Source organism: Garra rufa, chromosome 18, assembly GCF_049309525.1.
Source record: "Garra rufa chromosome 18, GarRuf1.0, whole genome shotgun sequence".
NCBI classification, from domain to species: Eukaryota; Metazoa; Chordata; class Actinopteri; order Cypriniformes; family Cyprinidae; genus Garra; species Garra rufa.
In genome coordinates this window covers 28,508,898-28,533,580 of record NC_133378.1, presented here as the reverse complement: position 1 = coordinate 28,533,580, position 24,683 = coordinate 28,508,898, and the positions used below count along the sequence as shown (strand labels likewise).

At 39.5% G+C, this 24,683-nt stretch overlaps 1 protein-coding gene across 1 annotated transcript in view; it reads left to right on the top strand.

Annotated features, from left to right (window-relative positions):
* camta1a (calmodulin binding transcription activator 1a) overlaps positions 1 to 24,683 on the top strand; it is a 466,321-nt gene that overhangs the window by 248,800 nt on the left and 192,838 nt on the right. The window contains exon 5 of the mRNA XM_073823111.1: positions 9,398 to 9,533. Within this exon, the coding sequence (XP_073679212.1) occupies positions 9,398 to 9,533 (136 nt within the window). The remainder of the gene's footprint in view (positions 1 to 9,397; positions 9,534 to 24,683) is intronic.

Here is a 24,683-nt window from a genome sequence, read left to right as displayed (position 1 = left end):
AAATTTCCCCACCGGTTAATCGACATGTGACAACACCGGTAATACCGGTAATATCACCGTGGGGGTGGGGGTTTCCTCTTTTTTTCTGCTTTTAAATGCGTGTGTATTATACTTTCACTTTCAGTTTTGCGGGAATTGGCAATTCGGCGTCAATTGTTTGAATGGACGACAACGAAACTACAAAAAAAAACTTTGAACCCAAAATATTGCCAAACAGGCGCTTTTGCATTGCGTTTTGACACTAAATCGTCCGCCATTCTCTTTCTGTAAATTCGACTCCTCTCGTTCTCCTCACGTGATAAATGAAATATGACGCATTGTAGCTATGTTCAGTTTTTAATTATAGTGCATGCTCTCGTCTTAAGTAAATTATTTAGAATTATATTTTCCATTTAATTCAAATAAATATTTAATAAAAAAAACGAATACTTAAAAAAAAAAAAGTGGGGACGGTGTCACGGTGTAAAAGTGATGTCACCGGTGTTGCGTCTTAAAACCGGTAACACCGTCAACACCGTCTATCGTGGCAAGCCTAGCTGATTCCTCACCGTTCTCATGATTATTGAAACTCCATGAGGTGAGATCTTGCATGGAGCCCCAGACCGAGGGAGACTGACAGTTATTTTGTGTTTCTTACATTTGCGAATAATCGCACCAACTGTTGTCACCTTCTCACCAAGATGTTTGCTGATGGTTTTGTAGCCCATTTCAGCCTTGTGTAGGTCTACAATCTTGTCCCTGACATCCTTGGACAGCTCTTTGGTCTTGATCATGCTGGAGAATTTGGAATCTGATTGATTGATCGCTTCTGTAGACAGGTGTCTTTTTTACAGGTAACAAACTGAGATTAGGAGCATTAAGAGAGTGAGATTAGGAGATTAAGAGAGTGCTCCTAATCTCAGCTCGTGACCTGTATAAAAGACACCTATTTCTGTTGGAAACTGCAGTGATATGTACTTAAGGGTACGTATTTCACGTCTTGGGAAAAATTTCCAACAGTTAGTGAACTATAAACAAAGCAAAAATATTAATTTTGATGTTACATGGAATGTGTATCTCGCTACACATAAACATGTCCCGCTGTAATGTCACTGGTCCTCTGAGATCAGGAGTACTAGTAGAGCATTTTGTGAAACAGTCGAGAGAAATGAATTTGGTTCCCAGTGGGAGGTGCTGGACAGGGTGAGAGAGGCAAGTTTGAAGAATGAGGCCAATGTAGCGCCCACCCCACACAGACACAGCTTCCCGAGCCACATCGACCAACGCTTTGATGCCAGCCTATTCTGTGATTTATTCATGCACGCCTGCCTGCTCTTCAAAAGCTTTAATTAAAGCTGGCTACAGCAGTGTCATTCCTCAACAGAGAGAACAGCCCAGCAGGCCTGCTCGCTAACACCGTGCACCGCTGAACGGAGAACCGTGTAGTGCTATCACCGATAGAGCGCAACAGTGATTGGATACATATTCAGTGGACTGGGATCGAGATGTATGTTTCTCATTCAGTTCCTCTTTGGAGATTTAAAAATTCAGCAATAATCAACTAATAAACAACCATATGATTTGAAGCAAAATGATAGCAATAACAAAATAAGACAAATATAAATACTTAACTGAAATCCTTTTTAGGACTCTTTGATGAATAGAGTTCAGAAGAACAGCATTTATTTAAAAGTATTTTGTAACAATAAAAAGTTTTTTTTTTTTCTACCACCACTTTTGATCAAATTAATGCATCCATGATAAAAAAAAGTATTATTTTCTTTTTTTAAAAATCGTACCGACTTGCAATCCAACTTGTCTTTTGCAATGCTTCATAGGTGTGGGTAGTGGCTGATTGAATTTTTTGGCTCTCCTTTTGTTTATATAATAATTATTAAAACATTTCTGATTGATGAATCTATTGAGCTGCCGCCACTAGATCACAATGACCTCAAACATTTCTAGATTATAACTGAAAACCATTTTCCTTATGGAGAAACTGAATAGCATTTTTTACTTCAGAACCCAAACAATGTGCACTATCGAAACTGTGATGTCATGACTACATGTTAGCATTGCAGTCTCCCTCTATCTGTCTCTCTCATGTCTGAATATCAGTTGTGACATCAATGAACTTCCTTCTGCAAAGCCCCCTCCCTTCGCTATCTCTTATCCTACCCCATAGGTCTAGGAGTTGTGAGATATTGTGCGAATCACTGTAATTTATATTCTTTTTGAATTGTCTCCTCTTTGTCCCATCATGATAACAATACAACATCTGTTTTGTGCTGGAAGGGACGAGCGCTGGTTCACAGGCAATCAGATATGAAAGAGAGAAAGGGAGAGTTTGTAAACTCACCTGCCAGAGAAGTCAGACTTAGCCGTCATTGTGTAACATTGCCTTTCCAGCATTCCTTGGTGTGATTTTGAGTGACTGTAGCTGAGGACATGGCATCATTTAATTAACAAACTGCACAGTTGAGCACAAAAGTTAGACTTCTTGTTGTTTCTTGATGTGAAAGTGATTTGTTTGATCATATATACTGCACATGCTTTATGCATTATAAACTCAAACCTGAAGTTATACTGCATATACAGTAGCAAAGCTGACCTAAACCCAAGTCCCAGAACTCTAGCACCAGCATATGGCTTTGCAAAGGAAGTGGAATTGTATCTTCTAGAAAGCCCCTTATCAATGCTTGTGTGTGTGTGTGTGTGTGTGTGTGTGTGTGTGTGTGTGTGTGTGTGTGTGTGTGTGTGTGTGTGTGTGTGTGTGTGTGGAAGGTTGTGATGCATCACTCTTCCTGAGGCTGTCATTATGACTTGGGGGTATGTTATGCTGAATGCTGATTCAGTAGAGATTGACAGGTTGGTGTTTGTGTGATGTGCATCTGCTCTGGATAGTGTGTGTGTGTGTGTGTGTGTGTGTGTGTGTGTGTGTGTGTGTGTGTGTGTGTGTGTGTGTGTGTGTGTGGTTTCTCTCTTATTCATGGAGTGTATTTGTGAGTGAGTGTATTTGTGAGTAAGCACTTGTGAGTATAGCATGCATCAGTATTTATTGTATATCTTATGGTCCTGTGGTGCACATCATGTGTTTGCATGAATGACTCTGTGTGTGAGTATCGGTGTCCATGTTTGTATAAATGTCAGTTGGTGGTAGCTGGCCGTTAGAAGTGGTGTCTGAAAGCCTGATGGGTAATTGATGACAGCACATGCTCACTCCCTCCTGTGGAGCTTGGCTTCAGCCTGCTTACCTCCCTGATCTTCAAAAGCTCACTCGCTTTCTCTCTTTCTCTCACACACACACATATACTCACAGGTTGAGAGCAGAGAAAAACAACAAGTGTTGCATTAATCAAACGGCCTCTTCTTTCCAAGGGAATTGTAGCACTTTAGAGGAGCTGCCTGGTCTGCTGCTTTAGTAGCACTAGATCACCCAGCCAAACATTTCACCCTCTCTAATGCGTTTTGATGACTTTTCTTCAGCAGGAGTTACAGCAATTATAATTCAGATGCTTCCTTTTGGATGCATCACGCTCAGAGCTATACAGCGGTCTCAAAACGTTTTTGGACACTTAAGCCACACTTAAAAATGTATGAATGTTATTACATTAGAGAAGAAAATATCAAACCAAGTAGCATTTGTTTTACACCAATATAGCACAAGCACACTTTTCAAGCCAATGTTTTTGGAGTTTAAAATGATGAAACGATAGATACACTGTTCTGAGTTTAGACAGAAAGCAAACCAAGTGGAATCCATTTCTCAGACATTTGCCGTGAAATTAATGCATTTTTAAGTGCTGTCCAAAAACTTAAGTTTTAGGGCATTTGGACATTATAGTCAAGAAACGTCCTACACACTGCCAAAGGAAAATTTTTCAGAGCAGCAACATTTTATTCTTGCAAAATGAAGGAGTTTACTCTATGGTTGCGTTGTTGTCACATTGTTCTTTGCTTTTATTTAAATGGAATTCTGATTTGATTTTCACTAATTCATTTGGAATATAATGATGAAAAAATGTACATGTCCGCTCTAAATATGCGAATGCTATTAGCTTTGGTAAATGAAGGATCTCTTGAGGTTCTGAATGATCAGATTGAAGGCCAAAGATGATCATTCTCTCAGCTAACCTGTTGAGACTGAATCACAGTAAGTTGTTCTGAATAAAGGCTTTTTGCATTTCCATATTAATCTGTCACGTTTAGGCCTCTGAGACACATGGCCTCCTGTCATGGTGCTTTGATAACAGAGTAGTTGGCATTTCCCTGCAACATATAAATATGTATAATTCTGATAAGTATAATTGAATGGCTTGTGTACACAGAGAGTGAGACAGAAATCTCACAGACTGGACCCGCAGTTTGTCTCACACCCCTGAAGATGGCCATGCACTCCTTCAACTCCCTCAAATTGAAAAGAGGTGCTTTAGGAAGGTCTCTGAGTAGATAAAAGCAACATCGGGTAGCTCGTGCTCACCACTGATAAGTAAGGTACAGAGACCTTTGACCTACAAACTTCACCCCAATTCCACAAGCTTTTTCCAAGCCTGAGATGGCCCTGAGCCCTGTGAATTTTCAGCTCATGAATCTTTACTCATCCTTGTGTAAGACAAGGATCCATTATGAGATGTTATTGTTTGTTGTTTTATGTTTCGCACTGAAGGTACATTTAGGTTGGTCTCAGCAAACACTTAAGGTTGGAGTGTGTCGTGTTTCTTTCATGCTCAGGCCTATTGTTAGTTACTATACAGTAAAGCAAAAAATAAAAACATAAATACATCATTAAAGAAGACCTATTATGCCCCTTTTTACAATATGTAATATAAGTTTCAGGTGTCCTCAGAATGTGTCTGTAAAGTTTCAGCTTAACAGTACCCCACAGATCATTGTATCATTTTGAAAATGCCTATTTTAAGTGGAAGTGGAAGCAGAAACAGGCTGTTTTCACACTTTTTAAAAAATCCAAAAAAGCTGCTTCTATTCTGGAAAAGGGTGTGTGGAAATTATGCGTATCCATATCAGTTTAAACTTCTGATATAGGGTTTTCTAAACGCACACATCTAAAGCACCTCCGCAGAAAGTGAATGTCACAAGGCATGTGAGAACTAAGTTCTCTTTCATGTTTTATTGGGCTTAAACTGTCAAATACACACAAGTTTATGTTAGGAGTTATAAAAACAGTTTATTATGTCTGTGAAGTTAAACAGCTGGGAAAGAAATTGCATGTTTATATTAGATCTGTGGCATCAGCGTTATATATAGTAAATAAGCGTTAACATGCTTTGTTTGAACTTTTGCAATGCCATTAGAACTTGTACACTGTTGTCACTTGCGAAAACAAAATGACGGTGCTATGTGTGGAAACATGCAAATTAAGAGGCGGTAATATTATAATAAGATCCCCTTACTACATCACAGAGGGAGCGAAATCTGGTGCACTCGTTTTTACATGCTGGCAGAAAAAGGCTTACCGAAACAAATTTACTTGGTTGTCCTTTTTCACGTTTTCTGGGTTGACTGGGGACCCAATTATAGCACTTAAACACTAAAACAGCTATACTATATGTGTGTTTTTGGTTTTGGGGGGATGTGGTTGAAATCTGATTAGGATTATTGTAACTCAAGGTGCAAACTCTTTCCTCAAGTGTCTTCTATTTGGCTTCTCATCTGGCTTCCCATCCTTGTATCTCAGACTCAATCCCACAGCAGGCATCACAGCAAGCAGATTAATGACTTAAACAGTGCCGACATGGTCCCAGGCTCACCAAGAAACCAAAAGAGAGAGAGACTGAATGCGGTGCAGCAGGAAGTCTTTCAGAATGACATTCACACAGAAGAGCCCAGCAAGTTGAATGAAAGCAGCATCAGGATGAAGATGACATGATAGAATGGGAAACAAAGAGAGAGAGAGAGATAGGAGATGGGATTAGAAGCAGAATTAATTAGTGTTAAGGTCAGCACATGACAAATTGTGGTTTTATAAAAAGCGGGAATGAAAGTGAGATGGGCAAACAGACGTAGCAACTACCCATGGCACTTGACAAATCGGTTGAGGGAGAACGAGAGAGGATTGTGCATGACAGATTTTGACTGGCATCTCTAATTAAAAGGTGCTGTCAGGGGCCACAGTGCGGGGAGAGAGGGCCCCATCAGCCCCTGAGACTCGTCTCCGGAAATGATTGATGAGCAATTGCAAGATAAACAAGACGCCCCATGAGCTGAGCTGCAAACTGATGTATGCAGTATTATAAATAAATCTGCACCAGAAAGAAATGATAAAATAAACAAGACAATGCAGGCAGACAATGACTTGCCGTTTCCAGAGAGGCAGGGCTGTTTGGGAACATGGGGAGTATGAGTGTGTTTGTGTGTGTAAGAGAGAGATAGAAGTATAATATGTTTGCTGCCGTGCTGGGCTGAAGTGATGGCTGGCTAACAGACGCTAACAGCAGCTGGTTTCATGGCTGAGACTTTGCTGAAGCGCCTGAACTCCCACACTCCCAACTCACACGCAACAAAACTGCAGCCTCCTGGGACCCAGCCAGACTCTGCCAGCCATAGATGCACCTTAATGCGTGCGCCTGTAGCTTTTCACTAAGCATGCATGCCCTCACAGACGAGGTGTGTGTGTGTGTGTGTGTGTGTGTGTGTGAACGCACGGCCGAGTGCGAATGAGTGTTCTTGCAGTGCCTCCTCACTCTGCAGTTATTAGTTGTTGGGAAACATGTGTACTGTCATAAAGAGAAGCGAGCTGGGAGCTCTTCAGATACGTACACGGTATCATTATCAACCAGAGGGCAGTGGGATGGTAAAGTGAGAATGAATTATGAATGGAAAGTTGAGGATGTTCTCGCGCATGTTTTCCCCACAGGACGTGCTCCACCACTCATTTGCATCAGCGAGGCGCTGCTGGTCGTAGGTCTATATGAAATATACAGATCTCTCTCGCTCCCTTGACAAACAAAGCCGAGTTTTAGTATATTTAAAGTTGACGTGAATAGAAAATTGACCCTATTTGAACACGTTTTACAAAGGCTACATACGGTACAACTGGGGAATAAAAGATGCTAAATAGCTATTTGGCTACTGGTAACAGCAATTTTTTATTACTCTTTTTTCTGGTCTTAACATATGATTCATTGCTGGGTGTTTTTATATATATATATATATATATATATATATACATTTTTTTTTGTTGTTTTTTTACTTTGATCTTAATGCAGTAGGGCCTTGCAGACTATTAATCAATGCTAAGCAGGTTATACAAGTATTTAATAATCATGCACAGCAGGACCAGAAATATAAATTAAGAAAGTATTAAAATCTTTAATGTATTCATAATTTTAAAACTGATAGAAAATTGCAATGTAAAGGTGCACTGGAATACATAAAGATGCTCTGGAGGGTGAACTTGACCTTCAGCCCATTTTTAACGAGCCAATCAATTGACCCTTTGCAAAAACCTGCCCTCCTTAATTACTGTTGCTATGTCTGAAAAAGAGAGAGCAGGTTACTTCTGGTATGAAACAAGCTCTTAGCTTTAAAATGTTTTTTTTTTTTTTTTTTTTTAATTAAGACATTCAAACAATAAATACATGGCTCTTTAATGTGTCATGACAGATCACTGTATTGCCTTATTAGATCACTTGAACCGATCATCTTTTCTTATTTCTTTAATGTACAAAATAAACATGAATGAAGATCAGAGCGTATTTTATTTCAACCGTGGAAAGTACTCACATGTGAATCAATACTCACAATGTTTTAAGTTTAATTCTACCGAAGTTAATGTACTCTCAGGCAAAATGGCGGATTCGTCATTATGATTGGTCAATTCAAAGGGTCAATTGGGATAAATATCCTCTTTCACTTGGAAATATAGCTCTTAGAAATACTCATTTGATCCTTTGCAAAGAGCTTGATTGACAGGCGATCTGACCAATCATAACGCTGAATCACCCATCTTGTCCGAGAAACAAACCAGACAGGAGATTAACTTCAGTGGACTAAAACTTGAAAAAAATGGTGCATATTACCTCTTTCTGTGGTTGAAATAAAATACGTTCTGATGTTCATTCATGTTTATTTCGTACTTTAGATTAATATAAAAAGACAATCGGTTCACATGCCGCTTGAACTGAGGCGCTACAATGATCTGTCACAATATTAAAGAGCCACAAAATGGTACTTGTTGTTTGAATTTATTACAAAATGACAAAATTTTAAAGCTAAGACCTTGTTTCATACCAGAAGTAACCTGTCTTGTCTGTCGCTGTGTTGTCGGTTTCCTCTTTGGTGCACAATGTATATTTTTTTTTTGACTCACAACTAAACATTAGATTCAACTGATGATCGCTGTTTGTTGAGGATCCATAATGTCCTTTAGAGGTATCACAGAGTCCTCAAAATAAAATGAAATAAAATAAAATAAAATAAAAAAATGTCAGACATAGTAATAGTACTTAAGGAGGCTTTAGTTGCAGAAACTGTAAGATGTTGAGTATTCTTTTTCAAAGTGCATTTCAAAAAATAATAATATATTTAAAAAAATAATAACGTTATCTTATTATACTTATGAATATATGATTTTTATATACAAAAACTACTAAATCTTTTTTATCAAAATACAGTAAAAATAATAACAATATTGTAAATTCTCATTGCAATTTAAAATAACTGTTTATCATTTTAAATATTTTGTAATTAATTTATTCTTGTGATGAAAAGCTGAATTTTTTTAACTCAATTTTGCAATTTTCAACTGAATTTAGCTCAAGACATTTCTCATTATTATCAGTGTTGAAAACAGTTTTTTGTGGAAACATTTTTTTCTTTAATACATGAAAATTCAGAAAAAGGGCATTTATTTAAAATAGAAATATTTTGCGTCATTATAGAAGTCTATAGTGTCACTTTTGTAGAATTTTTTGATCAATTTATAGCAAAAAAAAACAGTTATTAGTGGCTTCAAACTTTCTAGTGATAGGAAGTTATGCTTTAGGTAAATGCTGAAAAGCACATATGTGATTTGTCTTCTTTAAAAATGCTCAACATATTGCAGATTCCGCAGGGGATATATGAAATAAATATATGAAGCAGAACTGCAAGTCACATTACAGAGGTAATATGGGTTTCAAATTCCATTTCATGGCAACTTCAAGCCTTCTTTTTTAACTCTGCATGGCCATGAACACCCGTATACAAGTGTGTGAGGTGTGTACAAGTGTGTGACCCGTATACACTGGTACAGTGCTGCTTCTCTCTCTGCCTTGAGTCAGCCTTCTTTGTACTTCTGCCGAATGAGTCCCACAGCACTAAAATTTCTCTTCCTCTCCCTTTCCACCCAACCCCATCTTCTTTCTTTCTTCCTTCCATCCACCCCTTCTCTTTCCTTTTCCTTCACTTCTGGATCTAGGCCACAGAATGGGTCGATGATCCTCTACAATAGGAAGAAGGTGAAGTACAGAAAGGACGGCTACTGCTGGAAAAAAAGGAAAGATGGGAAGACCACGCGGGAGGATCACATGAAGCTCAAAGTACAAGGAGTGGAGGTAAGGCCAATCCTCCGCGCCGTAGTGCACACTAACCCGTCGACTCTCTTTGAAATCGTTGGGGTGCAAATAATGGGCACACTTAAGAAAAGAAGCGCGCGGTTTAGTAGTTGTTGCACACGCACCGCAAGTCCCCAAGTTGGCTCCAACTTTTTCTAGTCCACATTTGAGAATGAAAAAATACACCTCAGCAGCCCGAGTTTAGTTTTCCCTTGATAGCAAACAAAATGGAAGCAATTGTTTGTACCTTATTAAGCTCGGGATGTTTGCTCTGCTCCAGAGTGCCAGCATTAATCTTCCCCCATGCTGGGAACCACTGCCATCACAGGTAGACTGCAGGCCCTTTTCTGCTTTTCCGCGCCCTGGCACGGCCCCGCTGTGTGTGTGTGAGAGCGCTCTTTGATTTATCTCCACTCATACACACATATACACGCTCACCAAACAGCGTGGGTGCTGGATCCAGAGTTTTACTCTTTTGTTTTTAGGTGTTTGAACTGAGAATCTATCATTTTGTATGATGTCCTCTGGATAGTTGAGCATTGCGGAGGTCATGTGATGCTGTTTTGCATATGCAAGCCCAAACTCTTATTATACAGTCATATAATTGACAAAGCGCACACACGGAATATTTGATACACTTTCCAAGACGTGCATTATTCTCTGCTTGCTCTCTCTTCATGGAGCTCTCATTAGACAGTGAACAGACCTCACTTAACAACCGAATCTCTGCCAATCATTTTTTGGCAGTGTGTTTCCTCACAGCAGATGTTTCGGAGGAAGTTTGGAGTTTCTACCGATTATCCATTAAAGTCACCAGCTTTACCTCTTAAAGGTATAGTTCCCAAAAATGACTTTCACTCATGATGTCCAAACCCATACGATCTAGCAACAGACAAGATGGTTAACAGAATGCTTGCTCTTCTATTTTCTGTTCATAAATTGGAAACTACAGAAAGCCATAATAAAAGTCTACACAACTTATGTTGTGTATTTCATATGATCTGGACTCATATTATAGGAAAAGGCCAAATTTAAGTTGATTTTCATAGTTGTACAGTGTACAAAATTATTAGAACACTAGTATTTTCACCAGCTAAAATGGTTTTAAGTTTATTTCTATCTTTTGTTGAAGTGTGTTAGTAGGAAATATCAGTTTACATTTCCAAATATTAATTTTGCAATTAATTGTAATAACCCAGTGAGATTTTGTTTGCACAAAGAGTCTGACAACACACAGAGATCTGATCTTATCATCATCCAGTCTGTCTGGAAAGATGTCTACAGTGCTGTTAAAAGTTTTAGGCACTTGTGTAAAAATGCTGTAAATGAGCCCTAGATGCACTTGTTTTTCAGGGAGATCTCTTGAAGCATCTTGGAGACGTTGCCAATTATTCTGGCGCTTCCAAAATGAATGTTTGGAAATGTAAACTGATATTTTCTACTGACACACTACAGCAAAAGATAGAAATAACTGACTTAAAACCATTTTTAGCTGCTGAAAATACTAGTGTTCTAATAATTTTGGGCACCACTGTATATAAAAGAAATATTATTGAAGCATGTTTAACAAGAAAATATTATTTCAGTCTTTCTACATTAAAATGTTGAATTCAGTGTGTTACTTTTCTTTTTTTAATTATTTACACAATTTGAAAATTGTTTTAAAGTAAATCCTCCACCAATATTTTAAGGTAATTCGTTAGAAATCCTATAGTTTATTCACCTTTTTGCATATTCACACACACATGCTGTACAGGACATGCAGCAAACAATGACATTTGGCATTTTTGAGAGAGTTTGGCTAATGATTCTTTACACAAAGCTATTTAATGACTGTGTGTGACTTGAAATATAGCACAAAAGTCAAAATGACTACTTTTGTTGTGCTTTTTTTGGTACATTTAGCTTTTTGGAGCCTGACGGCCCCTGGCAGATGTTTGTGGCTTGGATGATTTTGCAGATCATCTCTTTTTGTGTTCAACAGAAGAACTAAAGGCAGTCAGTAAATGATGACAGAATCCTCATATTTGGGTGAACTGTTCCTTAAAGGACATTTACAGTGCTAAAAGTTTCTCAACGCATCAGCCAGCGGAGTCTTGTAAAGTTCAGATATATGTGAGAAATACTGCAGAGATCTTTATAGGCCTCTGTCATCTCTGAGGTGTCCTCTGACCCACACACATAGTGAATTCTACTAAAAGATCTCGTTTGAGCTGAGGTAACTCAGAGTTGAACTCACTCACTGTGCTGAAGAAACACTCAAATAAACCCCCTCTCTCTCTTCTTTTCTCCCTGTCTCCTTCCTTTATATCTCTCAGCCAGCACCGCCTGCTGTCATCTGGCAGGCTTATCCTCTAACATGCCTCCATATGTTTTTTCCTGTGTAAATGGCTGTGGCTTACAGTGGGCTAATTTCAGAAGGGTGGCAAGAAGGCTTTGGGTACTAAGGTGGACTCAGCAGAAAATTGCATGTCTGGCAAGCGCAGAAAAAAAGAGTGCACAGTGCGAACACTTCCTAACTCACAGCACGCTTAAAGGGATAAGACAGAAGGAGATGTTTAGAGGAAGGTTCAAGTTGTTCTTTTTCCCATAGTAAAATATAACCATGGCTTTCTCTGGATAAAACCAGTTGGACATTCTGATAGAGGATACAGGAACATTTCCTTTGGTGTTTCATGTAAGACATAAAGTATTATAGTTTGAACTGGCAAATGGGTGAGCGAATAATGACAGAATTTACATTATAGGGATAATTCTAAAATTATTTTGGCAATTGAGTCAATTGGATGATTATTCTGACAATTAATAAAGTAATTGGATAATTTTTTTGTAGACCCGAACAAAAAATAGTCTTTAAAATGACTTAAAATGCATAGATAGTAGCAATGAGGCAATAATAATTGGTTCAAACAAAATATCAAAAGCAAGTAATCACATGGTTTTATTGAACAAAACGGCAGTTGTTCACTTGTTTTATTTTACACTTTACAGCATGATCTAACAGTTTGAGACGGTCTGCACACGTAAATGATAACTGTTTGTGTGGAGCAGCATTTACTGTGAACGAAGCCGATAACATGCATACAAATAAAACGCATATAAAACCTGTGGCGCATATATTTATTTCAATAAATCGCAGCATTTATGAGTTCACAATAATAATATGCTTATATTAATGAATATTAAATGGTTTTAATATTTCGTGCAGCCTTAGAAATTGGTCTAATAATGCTTTTCATAGATTCTTGTCCATGGAATGTGCCACTTTTGGTATTTTGATGATAAATCGACATAGGCAAAATGCAGTTATGGAATTTTTTTTAATCGAATTGTCAAATTTAATCGTGGAATCATGACAGCCCTAGCTAAAATAAGTAATAATAATAATAAAAATAATTTAAAATTGTATAGTTTTGACTTCTTATAAGTTAACATTTAGCGTTTTTTTTTTTTTGTTTTTTTTTTTTGTTTTTTTTTTAGTAAGGTGATTTTTTTTTATAGCTTTGAACATATTGTATAGCATAGCCTATATAAACTAATATTCAAAAGTTTAGGGTCATACAATTTTCAAAGAAATTAATACTTTTGTTAAGCAAGGATTAAATTTGTAAATAATAAATAAATAATTTTACAGTGTTACAAAAGACTTCTGTTTCAAATAAATACTTTTCTTTTGAATTTTCTGTTCATCCTAGAATGTTAAAAAAAATGTGTCACCGTTTACACAAAATATTAAGCAGCACAACTGTTTTCCACATAATAATAAATAATAATAATAATAATAATAATAATAATAATAATAATAATAAAATGTTTCTTAAGCACCAAATCAGCATATTAGAATGATTTCTGATAGATCATGTGAGACTGAAGACTGGAGTAATGATGCTGAAAATACAGCTTTTCCATCACAGGAATAAATTACATTTTAAAATACCCTAAAATAGAAAAGTGGCATTTTTAATTGTTTTGGTATTTCACAATATTACTGTTTTTACTGTATATTTAATAACGTAAATGCAGCCTTGGTGGGCATAAGAGGCTTCTTTCAAAAACACACACACAAAAAATCTCTGCTTAAAACCCTAAACTTGTTTGAATGGTAAAATATGGTTAAATAATGTTTTGTCTTTTTGTTGGGGGGGGGGGGGGGGGGTTTAATCTATTAAACTCCATAGATTAATATTTATCAAATGGTTTTTAGTTATTTTTGAGTAAACTATCACTTTAAGAAATCCCCTTCTGTGTCTGTGAAAAGACTACAGTCAAATGACCGCATCTCTGTAGGTGAAGCATAATGAGGCCTCTGATCAGATGGCTCCAGCAGCGAGTGGACTCCGACGGTCCTGTGTTTGTCTCCTCCCGCTATGAGCGGCAGTATAATAGGGGAGCGGCCACTCAGTACGTCCTCTCAGCGCACCCCAGACCGAGCGCGGAGCGATCAATCAGAGCTGTGCTCTTCAGGATAATAACCTTGCCCTATCAGTCTGCCTCAGACCTGTTTACTGCAAACGCAAATAAATGACGTGACCTTCACCTTCAGAACCATTTCACTGAGGGCTTTTTCTCCAGGAGGGGTGCGTGAACGAGAGGTGTCATATTGTGTGGTCTGTGTGTGTTTGAAACCAGGGCTGGTAAAACTCTGTCTCCGGGCTGCATGGCGATTCCTTTAAGTGGCGACTGTGGTGGCTACCCAGCCTCGTTCGCTCTCCCGCTATCTCCCTTTTCTCTGTCTCTTTTCATAGAACAGATGAACCTTGAGTCCACAGTAAAACTCCTTGTTCCCTAAAATTGGAGCAAGACGTGTGTTACAGCATTAGTACTTAACAGGGCGTGAAATAGCAGCCTGGCTTCCTGACGTCTCCCCATCACTTCAGGTGAGAATGTAGACGGTGAGATAGATGAGCATCCCCTTTTCCTCCACTTACTCGTTCCCACAATGCAACAGGGCCACGTGAAAAAGGCATGTCCATTACTGGCTATCTAGTTTCTTTCCTGGTTGTAGCTGACGTCTTCCTCTTCTGACCCTCAGCTGCAAAGGCCTAATCAAGAAGTCAACCACCCGTGATCCCAGCGCACAGCAGACTCATCTATATTCCTAATAATTCCTGGCTACCTAACCGCTTTCAAGGATAGCTGTTTTGTCTTTCTATTACATGGCTTTTTAGCACCATCAATTCAAGAGGCGAATCTGATGAATAATGTTGCAAGAAAAGTGCTGAAAAGCGGAAAAGTTAAGTGTGACATACACAGGTAGCTGATCTCAACTCTTTGTGTCTGCGCTGTAAATTCTGGCTCACTTGAGGGATCATCACAATTGGGTTTGTATTTGTGTGCCGCTTTTACAATGTATTGTTCTAAAGCAGCTTTACAGAAAATTAAGAAATAGAGCATAAAAGAAAATAGTGTCTTGTAAGCCTCCTGTGACAAGGGAAACTTCCTATGTTATTTGTATTATTTTATTTTATAGTTTGACATCTTGGCTTAAGCTAAAACCTCAGATGTCTTGTAAATGCATAAGGTGTTTACCTTAGCTTGACATTGACATTTTTCAAGCAAAATAAATTTTTTAAATATTTTGAAATCGGAGTTGAGACCCTAGATCAACTCTGATCTAATTCTTTATTAACGAAGTACATTAACAAATAACATAAAGGTGGTTGAGGAAGAAAGGTTACTAGTGCCTATTTCTAATTATTAATCTGCTCTCTCTCTCTCTATCTTTTTCTCTTAAAAATATTATATGATATTAATAACCACTGATGCTGTGCAGGAACTGTACGTTTTTATGAGGGCAAGTACAAAGTAGAAGCAAGGGCTTTAAATCTGGACCTCCATGAATTATGGACTAAGCTTTCAGATTCTGTCCAGTGTAAAATCAGTTCTTTACTAATGTTTTATGGCCTTGTTTGCCCTTAAAACATCCTAGATGTGACTTTACTTCAATTGCTAAGGACCTGATGAAAGGAATACAATATCTGTTAAAGAATTCAGTCTTAGTACAAGCATATTTTAACTTAGCCCTAAATAAATTAGTTGTTAATTAACTTAATATATATTCACTAGGTAGAGAAGTTAGGGCAGAAGCGGCAGTATACTACTGCTGCTGAGTATTTTAATTATAGTCACACATAGATTAGTTGCATTATTGATTTATATCGATTAACCACGCAAACGTTTTATTTAGAACAAAGAGTGTTGTACTTGAATTTGCTTCTGAATGCTCTTCTGTAACTGCCCTTGTGTTTTAAACATTCAAGACAAATTTTTATGCTTTTCTATTCAGCTAGTCACTCCCAACAGGGCTTTGTATTGAAGAATGCTACATGGTTCAGTTAAGTAATTTCTCAAGACAAAGCACTAAAACAGGCAGTTTAGTATTATTTTTATTTGGTGTTTTAATATGTTTTTGAAAGGTTGAAAGGTTTTTTATTGGCATCTTTGATTGAATGAAGAACCTTTACCATCCAAGGAAACTTACCATTGAACAAAATGTTCTTCACAAAAAGAAAAAAAATGGTTATTTTAAATGGAACCCCTGGTATTAAGACTTATATGGCTTAATATAACTGTCTCTTACAGAAATATGTAGTAGAAAACCCATGAAAGTTTCACGTTATTTAAAAAATCCACATTGTTTTATACATATTTTGTTCTATAGGGGGTGCCATTATTTCGATGCCATTAAATTGGTTGATTTTTTTAAATCCCCGTAAATCATAACCCCTTTCTCAAATCAAGCTATTCACAGATTTTTGTTTGGAGCTCGTTAGCAATTAAATGGCCATGCACCGAAACAGGTCGCTGTAAAGGTAAAAAGTGTGTTGTGTGTTGTTTACACTACCATTGAGAAATTTTAACCAAAGTAATGTTATAGACTTTTCATTAAGACCCTAAAGCAGTGGTCGGCAACAGGCGGCCCACGGGCCAAAACTGGCCCGCCAGTTATAAATTTAAGAAAACATATGTTAAAACTTTTTATTGGTCTAATTCTTGTTTCGGGTTTCTCTTTCTAATTAACCTTACATTGGGTTAGTCATTGATAGGAGTTATCATGAACTAAGACTGTTTAGTTGTGCTATCTTACAATCAATATATAGGAAATGTAAGTTAAAGTGTTACCTATGTAACCAGTTTAAACTTGAAGTGGCGATGAGGTCTTAAAATGTATGGGAAAAGTCTTAAAAAGGTCTTAAAAAGGTATTAAAGGTGCCATAGAATACATTGAGAGAATATTTTAAATTGTTCTCTGATATTTACATAGAAGGTATATGGCATAGGAAAGGGCAAAAAATCTCCAGAAACGGTTTTACAGGTCCATTTACAACCCTAGGATTTGTCCCTAGAATGAAATGCTCTGTTATTGCCTTATTTGGAAGCTTCATGAATATTAATGAGCTCTGCTCTGATTGGCTGTTTCACAAGCTGCTCATCTCTATAGCTGGCACATTGATAAAAATATATATTTAATTAGGAGCTCTAGCCGCTTTTAATATGTGGTTTGTTGAATCTGCCGTTTTGAATCGCCGACATTTTAGTCTCATTACTGTGATCCATGTGCTCTGTGTAAAGTTATAATGCAGAGGGAGTGCTCACTTACCACACAAGTTCAGCTGCTTGACAGTGATACTCGGGATCTGTAAATCATTCGCCATCATCAGCGCAGTTATTTCTGCATCATTCACCATCATCAGCGTAGTCATCACTCTGTTTATGTGGTAAGTGAAATCTTTTGTATTGCAATGTAACAGGCTAGTGCTAGCATTAAGCTAACCGTGTCCCTTCAGTGGCTTGCCTTGTTTTACTGACGTGCTGACGTTACCGATGATTGGGCGATGCAAATATTGGAGACGTAACTATTAACGATCCCGGGGCTGTTGCGTAACAGTCGGTGTTATGTTGGAATTGACATATTTTTCGGTGGTCTTTTGCAAACACGAGATTTATATAAGAAGGAGGAAACGATGGTGTTTTAGACTCACAGTATGTCATGTCCATGTACTGAACTGTTATTATTTAACTATGCCAAGGAAACACAGTTTTCCATTCTATGGCACCTTTAAATTTAACTGCATGATTCCTGTATATACCCTGAAGTAACAGCTCACTACCAGTTACAAAAGACACTGCAACAGTCACAGGCAATTAGTTGCATTTTTCATCAATTCATTTCTTAAATTTTCCTTTGACTATGTTTTGGCTCGCCATCTAGTGGCAAAATGTTTTTTGGCCCAATGCCAAACTTACTTGCCGACCCCTGCCCCAAAGAATCATATCAACTTGTGGAAAATGGGCACCCAGTGACTCCTTTAATACCCAAGGTTCTTATTTCTAAGAGTGTATGAAATAAAATAAAAAATCCTTTGTTAATGATCATTTCTGTCAGTAATTTTAACGACATAAACATTGTGTGTATGTAGAAAGAGAAAGATTTTAGCCAGTGAACGCCCTGTCATTAGCTGTTCCTGGTAGTCATACCATAAATATTTGTTTCTAGGCAAAAAAAATGTGTTTTGAATCTCATGAAATTGCCCATCTGTGCCACTAAGAGCGGAGGACTGAAGCGCCTCCCCTCTCCTGATTAGCTGTTAATTCGACTGGCGCTGTTGATACACATATTGCCCTCCCCAAGACCCAACTCATGATTCCGGCATTCTAATAAACTCCCAAACACGTATTGATTTCTCTTAAGTGAAGGTGGCAGGGTGGGCGAGTTTTTCATTACCCAGTGGTAATTATACAGATTGAAATAAGCTTTCTTATTTAGATGCAGCTCTTGCTCTCTTAACCTGCACCGGCCGAGAGAGCGGCACAAACCCCAGCGCACCATCCAGACCCCCTCGGTCCCAACACGTTATTTCATGTTGACTCCATCTAATGCGTGATATCAGCCGTGCGAGTATGCGATGAGCAAGGCTAATGGAGCGTGCCTGTAGCTCAATCACCTCTCCCCATTGATAATAATGAAGACAAATGTCAAAACCGCCGTTTGTAATGCCGTAATCAAGTGGGCACCTTTGCGGCGGACAGCGGCGGGGAAGGTTGCAGTATGTCAACGCTATCACCGCTCTGCGTCCAGATTGAAAGCAACAGCTACTTTGCAGGATCAGCGATACGCAGCCGTGTTTATTTGTGTTAACGGAGGCCGCTCTCAGTTCCAATTATCAGCATCTCCTTTCTCCAGGGAGACGTTTCATCTGTAATTGTTTAGAAAATGGCTATTATTTTGCGATACGCCACATGCTGTTGCGAGCAGGGTGTGTCCACGTGCAGATGCGGTCGCCGATAGCAACAGCTTGCCAAGCCAGATGCGAGACAAGGAGGAGGAAGTGACATAACAGACTCTCTCTTAACAAACCGCTGCTTCTAGCTCCTTTGTGAAATTAGCAGATATATAGAAACCGATGGAAGTACGAAAGGAAAGTTTCAAGTTGCCCGATTCTCCGAAACTTCCAACCTTTTCCTCAACCGTCTGGGATGCATAGACAGCTAATCGATTTGCCTAGTCTTTTCCCTCTCTCTAAACCCTTCCTTCCCTCTCCGTTTGTTCCCGGTGCGTCTGCTGCTGTAGTTTTTTTTTTTTTTTTGTGACTGCTCGCTCCTGCAATCTCTGTATATCATGTGTGTGAAAGGCAGACGTTGAATCCGGTTATGATGTTTCTGAGTGTGCCGTTGCCATGGTTTTGCAGCTCCAAACTCCTGCGAGAGCAAGAGATTTGTTGAAGTTTTAGCTCCAAAGGCTGTTTTCCCATGATGACTTGCTGTCTCCTCAAATGTTGTCAATAAGAAGAATGTGCAAAAAGCAAGGGCAGCAGAAAAGGAAGTGCAAAATATAAAATATTCGATTGTTTCTGGCTAAGAATGAAGCATCACTGTGCCACTATGACTGTGGAATGAAGATCAATACTAGTCTTCCAATAACACATTTCACGAGAGTGCTGTACAACTAATTCACAAAGTGGTTTGTCCCTCCATCCATCTTATGCCTTTGATCTGTTTTTATAAATCTGGCATGAGTCAGACTTCCTGTAGCTAATTGAAAGGCTGGTTGGATGTTCTAGTCAGTGCAGCAACTCACTCACTCGTGTCTTTTAAACCCGGCATAATTAGTTTTCAGAACACAAGTAATAATCTTAGCATTGCTCTGAGCTGCAACAATACAACCTTCTCAAAATGACAGCGGGATTTTAGGGCTTTCTCTATAAAGGCGGGCAGGGATTTTTGACGTAATGACAGAATAAGAGGATATGAATTATCTACAGTTTTCAATAATTTAATTTCCCAGTCCCTTTCAGTTCAGTTTGAATATGAATTGAATTGGCAACACCCCACAGGAAGTTAAATTGGAACATAAATTAGAAGAAGGCACAATGAAATCAACATATACAGTGAGGAAAAAAAATTATTTGATCCCCTGTTGATTTTGTGCATTTGCCCACTGAAAAGAAATTAGTCTATCATTTTAATGGTAGGTTTATTTGAAAAGTGAGAGACAGAATAACAAAAAAAAAATGCATTTAAAAAAGTTATAAATTGATTTGCATTTTAATGAGTGAATTAAGTATTTGACCCCTTCGCAAAATGTGACTTAGTACTTGGTGGCAAAACCCTTGTTGGCAATCACAGAGCTCAGATGTTTCTTGTAGTTGGTCACCAGGTTTGCACACATCTCAGGAGGGATTTTGTCCCACTCCTTTCCAATTCATTTAGGTTTCGAGGCTAACATTTGACAACTTGAATTTCCTTTAAGAGAGTGCTCCTAATCTCAGCTCGTTACCTGTATTAAAAGACGCCTGGGAGTTTGAAATCTTGATGATTGGGGATCAAATGCTTATTTCACTCATTAAAATACAAATCAATTTATAACTTCTTTGAAATGCGTTTTTCTGGATTTTTTTTTTGTTATTCTGTCTCTCACTGTTCAAATAAAACTTCCATTAAAATGATAGACTGATAATTTCTTTGTCAGTGGGCAAATGTGCAAAATCAGCAAAGGATCAAATAATTCTTCCCTCACAGTCATGTCACAATTACACCTCCTATATACTGTATATTTTCCTAATAAAAGCCATTCTCACTTGGTGAACACTTGTGAGTGGTGCACAACTGTTAAAAAGTCATTCATTTTATTTACATCCTAATGCTAATGAAATTATGCACTCACTTTTAAACAACCTGTAATGCATTGTAATGCTTACATATTCATGGTTATACATTTAAAGAGGGTAATGCATTAAAACATAACACTTTATATTGGGTCTCTCTAGTGTAACTATGAATAGGTAAGTATTATAATGTATTTCATCTTATTCGTAATGCATTATAATTTATAATACATTACATACAAAAGCTTCAAGTGAAGTGTTACCAACATAAATAAATTTTTAATGACGAACATAAAGGCTTTTAGTTAGATGACTTGTAAAATTGAGTGGTCTTATGAATGCCACTGATTGCGTGAGCTTTTTAAAATGCAATTTGGTGGCCGGCCGGCCTTCTCGCTATTATCATCTACCTGATCAGTGGAGCTGTACAAAAGACATTCAAGGTTTGCTTTTCAAAGCCACTGGAACAGAAAGAGACATTACTTCAAGGTAAAGCCAGAGACGAGGCTACAGGCTGAGGAACACGTCGCTCTCCGCCATCAACATCACGTCTCTTGTTCTGCCTCTAATTATTAGCTCTGCTCTGACCTTACATCCCTTGCCTTCACTCCACTGTAAAAGCAGACAGAGATCACTGATTATTTTTATGGGCTATAACACCTTCAGCGCTAATACCTGTGCGCTGGTGTAGAGAGAACGTAATGAAGGAGAGATGTCTTTGTTTTGATGTATGATTCCGTGCGCAGCGCTCGAGTCTCTTCTCTGGGAGCGTGCAGCTCACAGCTCATTTGTCAGCTCAGCTGATGATGGAATTTCAGCATTCAGCACACAAATCAGAGCCGAGCGAGTTCAAAGCGACGATACTAAGCATGCAGCTTTAAACTGACTAGCGAGCGCTTTCATAAAGATTTCTTCTCTTTTTTTCCTCTCTTAGGTCATCTGAAATTCCTTTTTAATTACCTACGTCAGGGCCCCGGACACTGTTACAGATTTGCTTTCCACCTCTTCGTCTAAGAAAAGAGAGGATTAGCTTCACTTTGTAGTCGACAGATGCTCCAGTTTCAGAGTGATATGTGTAATGTAAAAGTAAGCCGCAGCATAATTGCGCTGAGAGAAAAGGTGAGAGATGTATCGTGTTGTCAGATCCAAGGAGGGAGTTCCCAGGAGGCTTTTCTTCAGAAGGATGTTCATAGAACCGCCTGTCAACCTCTGTTTGTCATGGCTATGTTCATTCATTCGCTCTTAGATCAGTGTTAAACTGTCTTTCAGTGCCCCAATCTGACTTCTGTGAGTGTCTGCGGTGGAATTGGCAGAAAAGCGGGCAGTGCTGGAGTCTCTTTGTGACGTCATTACGGTTTGACGTTAACCCTGGGTGACGTTGTTATTGCGTGATTGTGATGTTTTTTGCACACTCTGCAGAAATCTCCCTCCGAATCGATAGTTTACCCGTACCTGCTCAAGGTCTCTCCGTGTGGTACGCACCAAAAGGTGTTTACTTCTGCGAGCTGACCGCTAAGTCATGCATTATTGACACGTAGTGTACAAGTTGGAATTTGCTGCTGCGTATGCTTAATAACTGTAAAATCAAAATGTAGCAATGTTCCAACATCCTGTCTTCAAAGGCAGCGTAATGAGCAGCGAGAGGAGTTCAAAGGGAATGCTAAAGTGTTTATATAGAGCAATATAACGTCCACAGAGCTGCTTATTTTACCACTGATATGGAGGGAGTTGATATTTAACATGAAAGGACTGCTTAAGAGGAGTTTAACAGAAAAAACAGGTTAAAGCCTCCTGCTCCGGGCAACAGGGGAAACAGTTAAGCACTCTTTTCATTTAGTCCTGCCTTTCCCTCTGTTTCTCTCATTCCGTCGTTCTCACCATTGGATCGTGTGGCTGTTTCCCTTTCGGGAACTCCACACTGCGTCATCAACGCTCTGGGGAATGCCATTGGCGAACCCGCCTCTGAATCAGTCTGTAACCAATAGAACGACGGGAGTGACGTCACCGGGGGCGGTGACGTAGGCGACCAGGAAGTATATAAGCATGTGCGTTTCAAACCGGCTTCAGCTTTTGTCATTCAGCGAAGCGCTCTGTGTCTGTTTGTCTGTTTCATTCCACTGCTTTTCTGTGCCAGTTTGCACAACTTTTATTTGAGTGGATATGTTACCAACTTAAAAAGGGGGAAAAAGTATTTCTAGCGGTTTAGCAGCCTCACAGACAGTGTGTCCCTCCCTGCCGGCAGAGAAAGCTTTCTGCTGGTGGGGATACACGCAGTCTGTGTGTGGCTGTGTGGGTGCGGAGCATGTTCAGTCAGCCCTTGAGGGGGCTGGCTGTTTGCGGTGTGAAAGCACGCTTTCCACTGCACATACTCCGTTCTCGGAAGATTCTCTTTGAGGAGGGAGTTTTCACCAGCATTCTTCACGGGTCTGGCCCCGCTTCCGCAAAAAAGGCGGAGCGGCAGCTGCACTCGTGTGGTTCGCAGCTCGATCTGTTAGAGGGATGGAGACGGGTAATCCCCTATCTCCTCCCCCGCATAGCAGATCGGATGATCTCCTACTGGATGAGGAAGCCCGCGCTGCGGTTCTTCCTACCAGAAAGAGGTCTCAACGTTTCTCTTGTCTTCCTCCGAGGAGGTTGATGTGGAGATCGTTGTCAAAAGTATTCAACCGCCCCCCGATTGCCTCAATGTTAGGAGCTTTGGAAGTACTGAATAAAGCGATGGCCAATCCAAATAATAAAGTAATTATTTTTGACCACTGCTTTAGAGATGAGCCGTAGGAAAGCAAACTATTTGTTTTCTTCGGACTAAGATCTGCACTTCCAAAAAGGAGCCTTTTTGTTTTTTCCCAATCTACACAGTTAAAAAGAAAATCACTGTTTAGATCGGAAAAATCCAGTTTAGCCCGCTCTTCACCCCCTTTTTTGAATAGTTTACTATTAATAATGGGGGCTGAATGAGCACGGGTATAAGATGGTGCCGGGGGTTGAACAGACGCTTACGAGCTATCTGTCACCCAGTCTGGCATCATCACTGGAAGCTCCGTCTTTGCTTTCCAGGCCACATGTATATAATACAAGCCTGATGTGCAAAAGTACACGTGCCGGATGCTGTACGGGAGCAGTAACCGGCCGTGTATCAGCTCCTTACATAAAAGGCTCTTAATGGAGCGTTGCAGTCCGTTTTTCCTCCGGTAATACCTAGAGGACGGGGTTAGCAACATTCCTGACCGGGGGCTTCAAAAACTAAAGCCCGATCTGAGGGTCGTGCTCCAGTCTGAGAGGTCCTCGGCTAAAACAGGGAGATCTGTCAGCCAACCCTGCTTGTGTTACAGGGCGCGGCAATCTCCCGCGAACATTATTCTCTAGTTTTTCCGCCCGGAAACGTAGTGGAGCTAGAGAGTTCGCCACCCCCACGGGGGTCTTTAGAGGGATTAAATTCAGATGCTTCCTGCCAGTGAGCTGTTACAGGGCACTGAATTTAAAACCCTAGGTAGTACCAGAAACCAGTCTGAGAGGCTGGTTCCCCTAGTAGAATTTCGAGCAGCGTGAATACTACTGCTGAATATATCTACATGGGACCTGCATATGGGGAGTTTTTATTACTACTACCCAGAGCAGGGTCTGGTTATCGATGGAGGGACAACTGGCAGCCAATTGCTGGTTTTGGAAGCCCGCTAGGCGGTACTTCCTCCAGCAAATGGCCCTCAGTGCTCCGTTTATCCTCCTCTGAGGAGGTGGATACGGAGAGCGTCACCGACGTTCCGTTCCCTCAATCACCCGCACTTGCAGCTGCAGTTCAGGTGTCTCCTGCCGGTTCACCGTTACAGGGCACCGAGCTGTAAGCTCAGGGCAAAATAGAGGCCAGTCTCGAGAGGCTGGTACCCTCAGTAGAACTTCTGGCAGCGTTATTACGACTGCCGACAGTATCTACGTGGGTCCTGCGTTCTGTGAAGAAGGGTTACTATATCTAAAGAACCCTCCTTCAACGCGGGGCTTCCACCGAGGTGGGCTCCGAGCAGGCTCTAGACAGGGACCATCGAGGTGG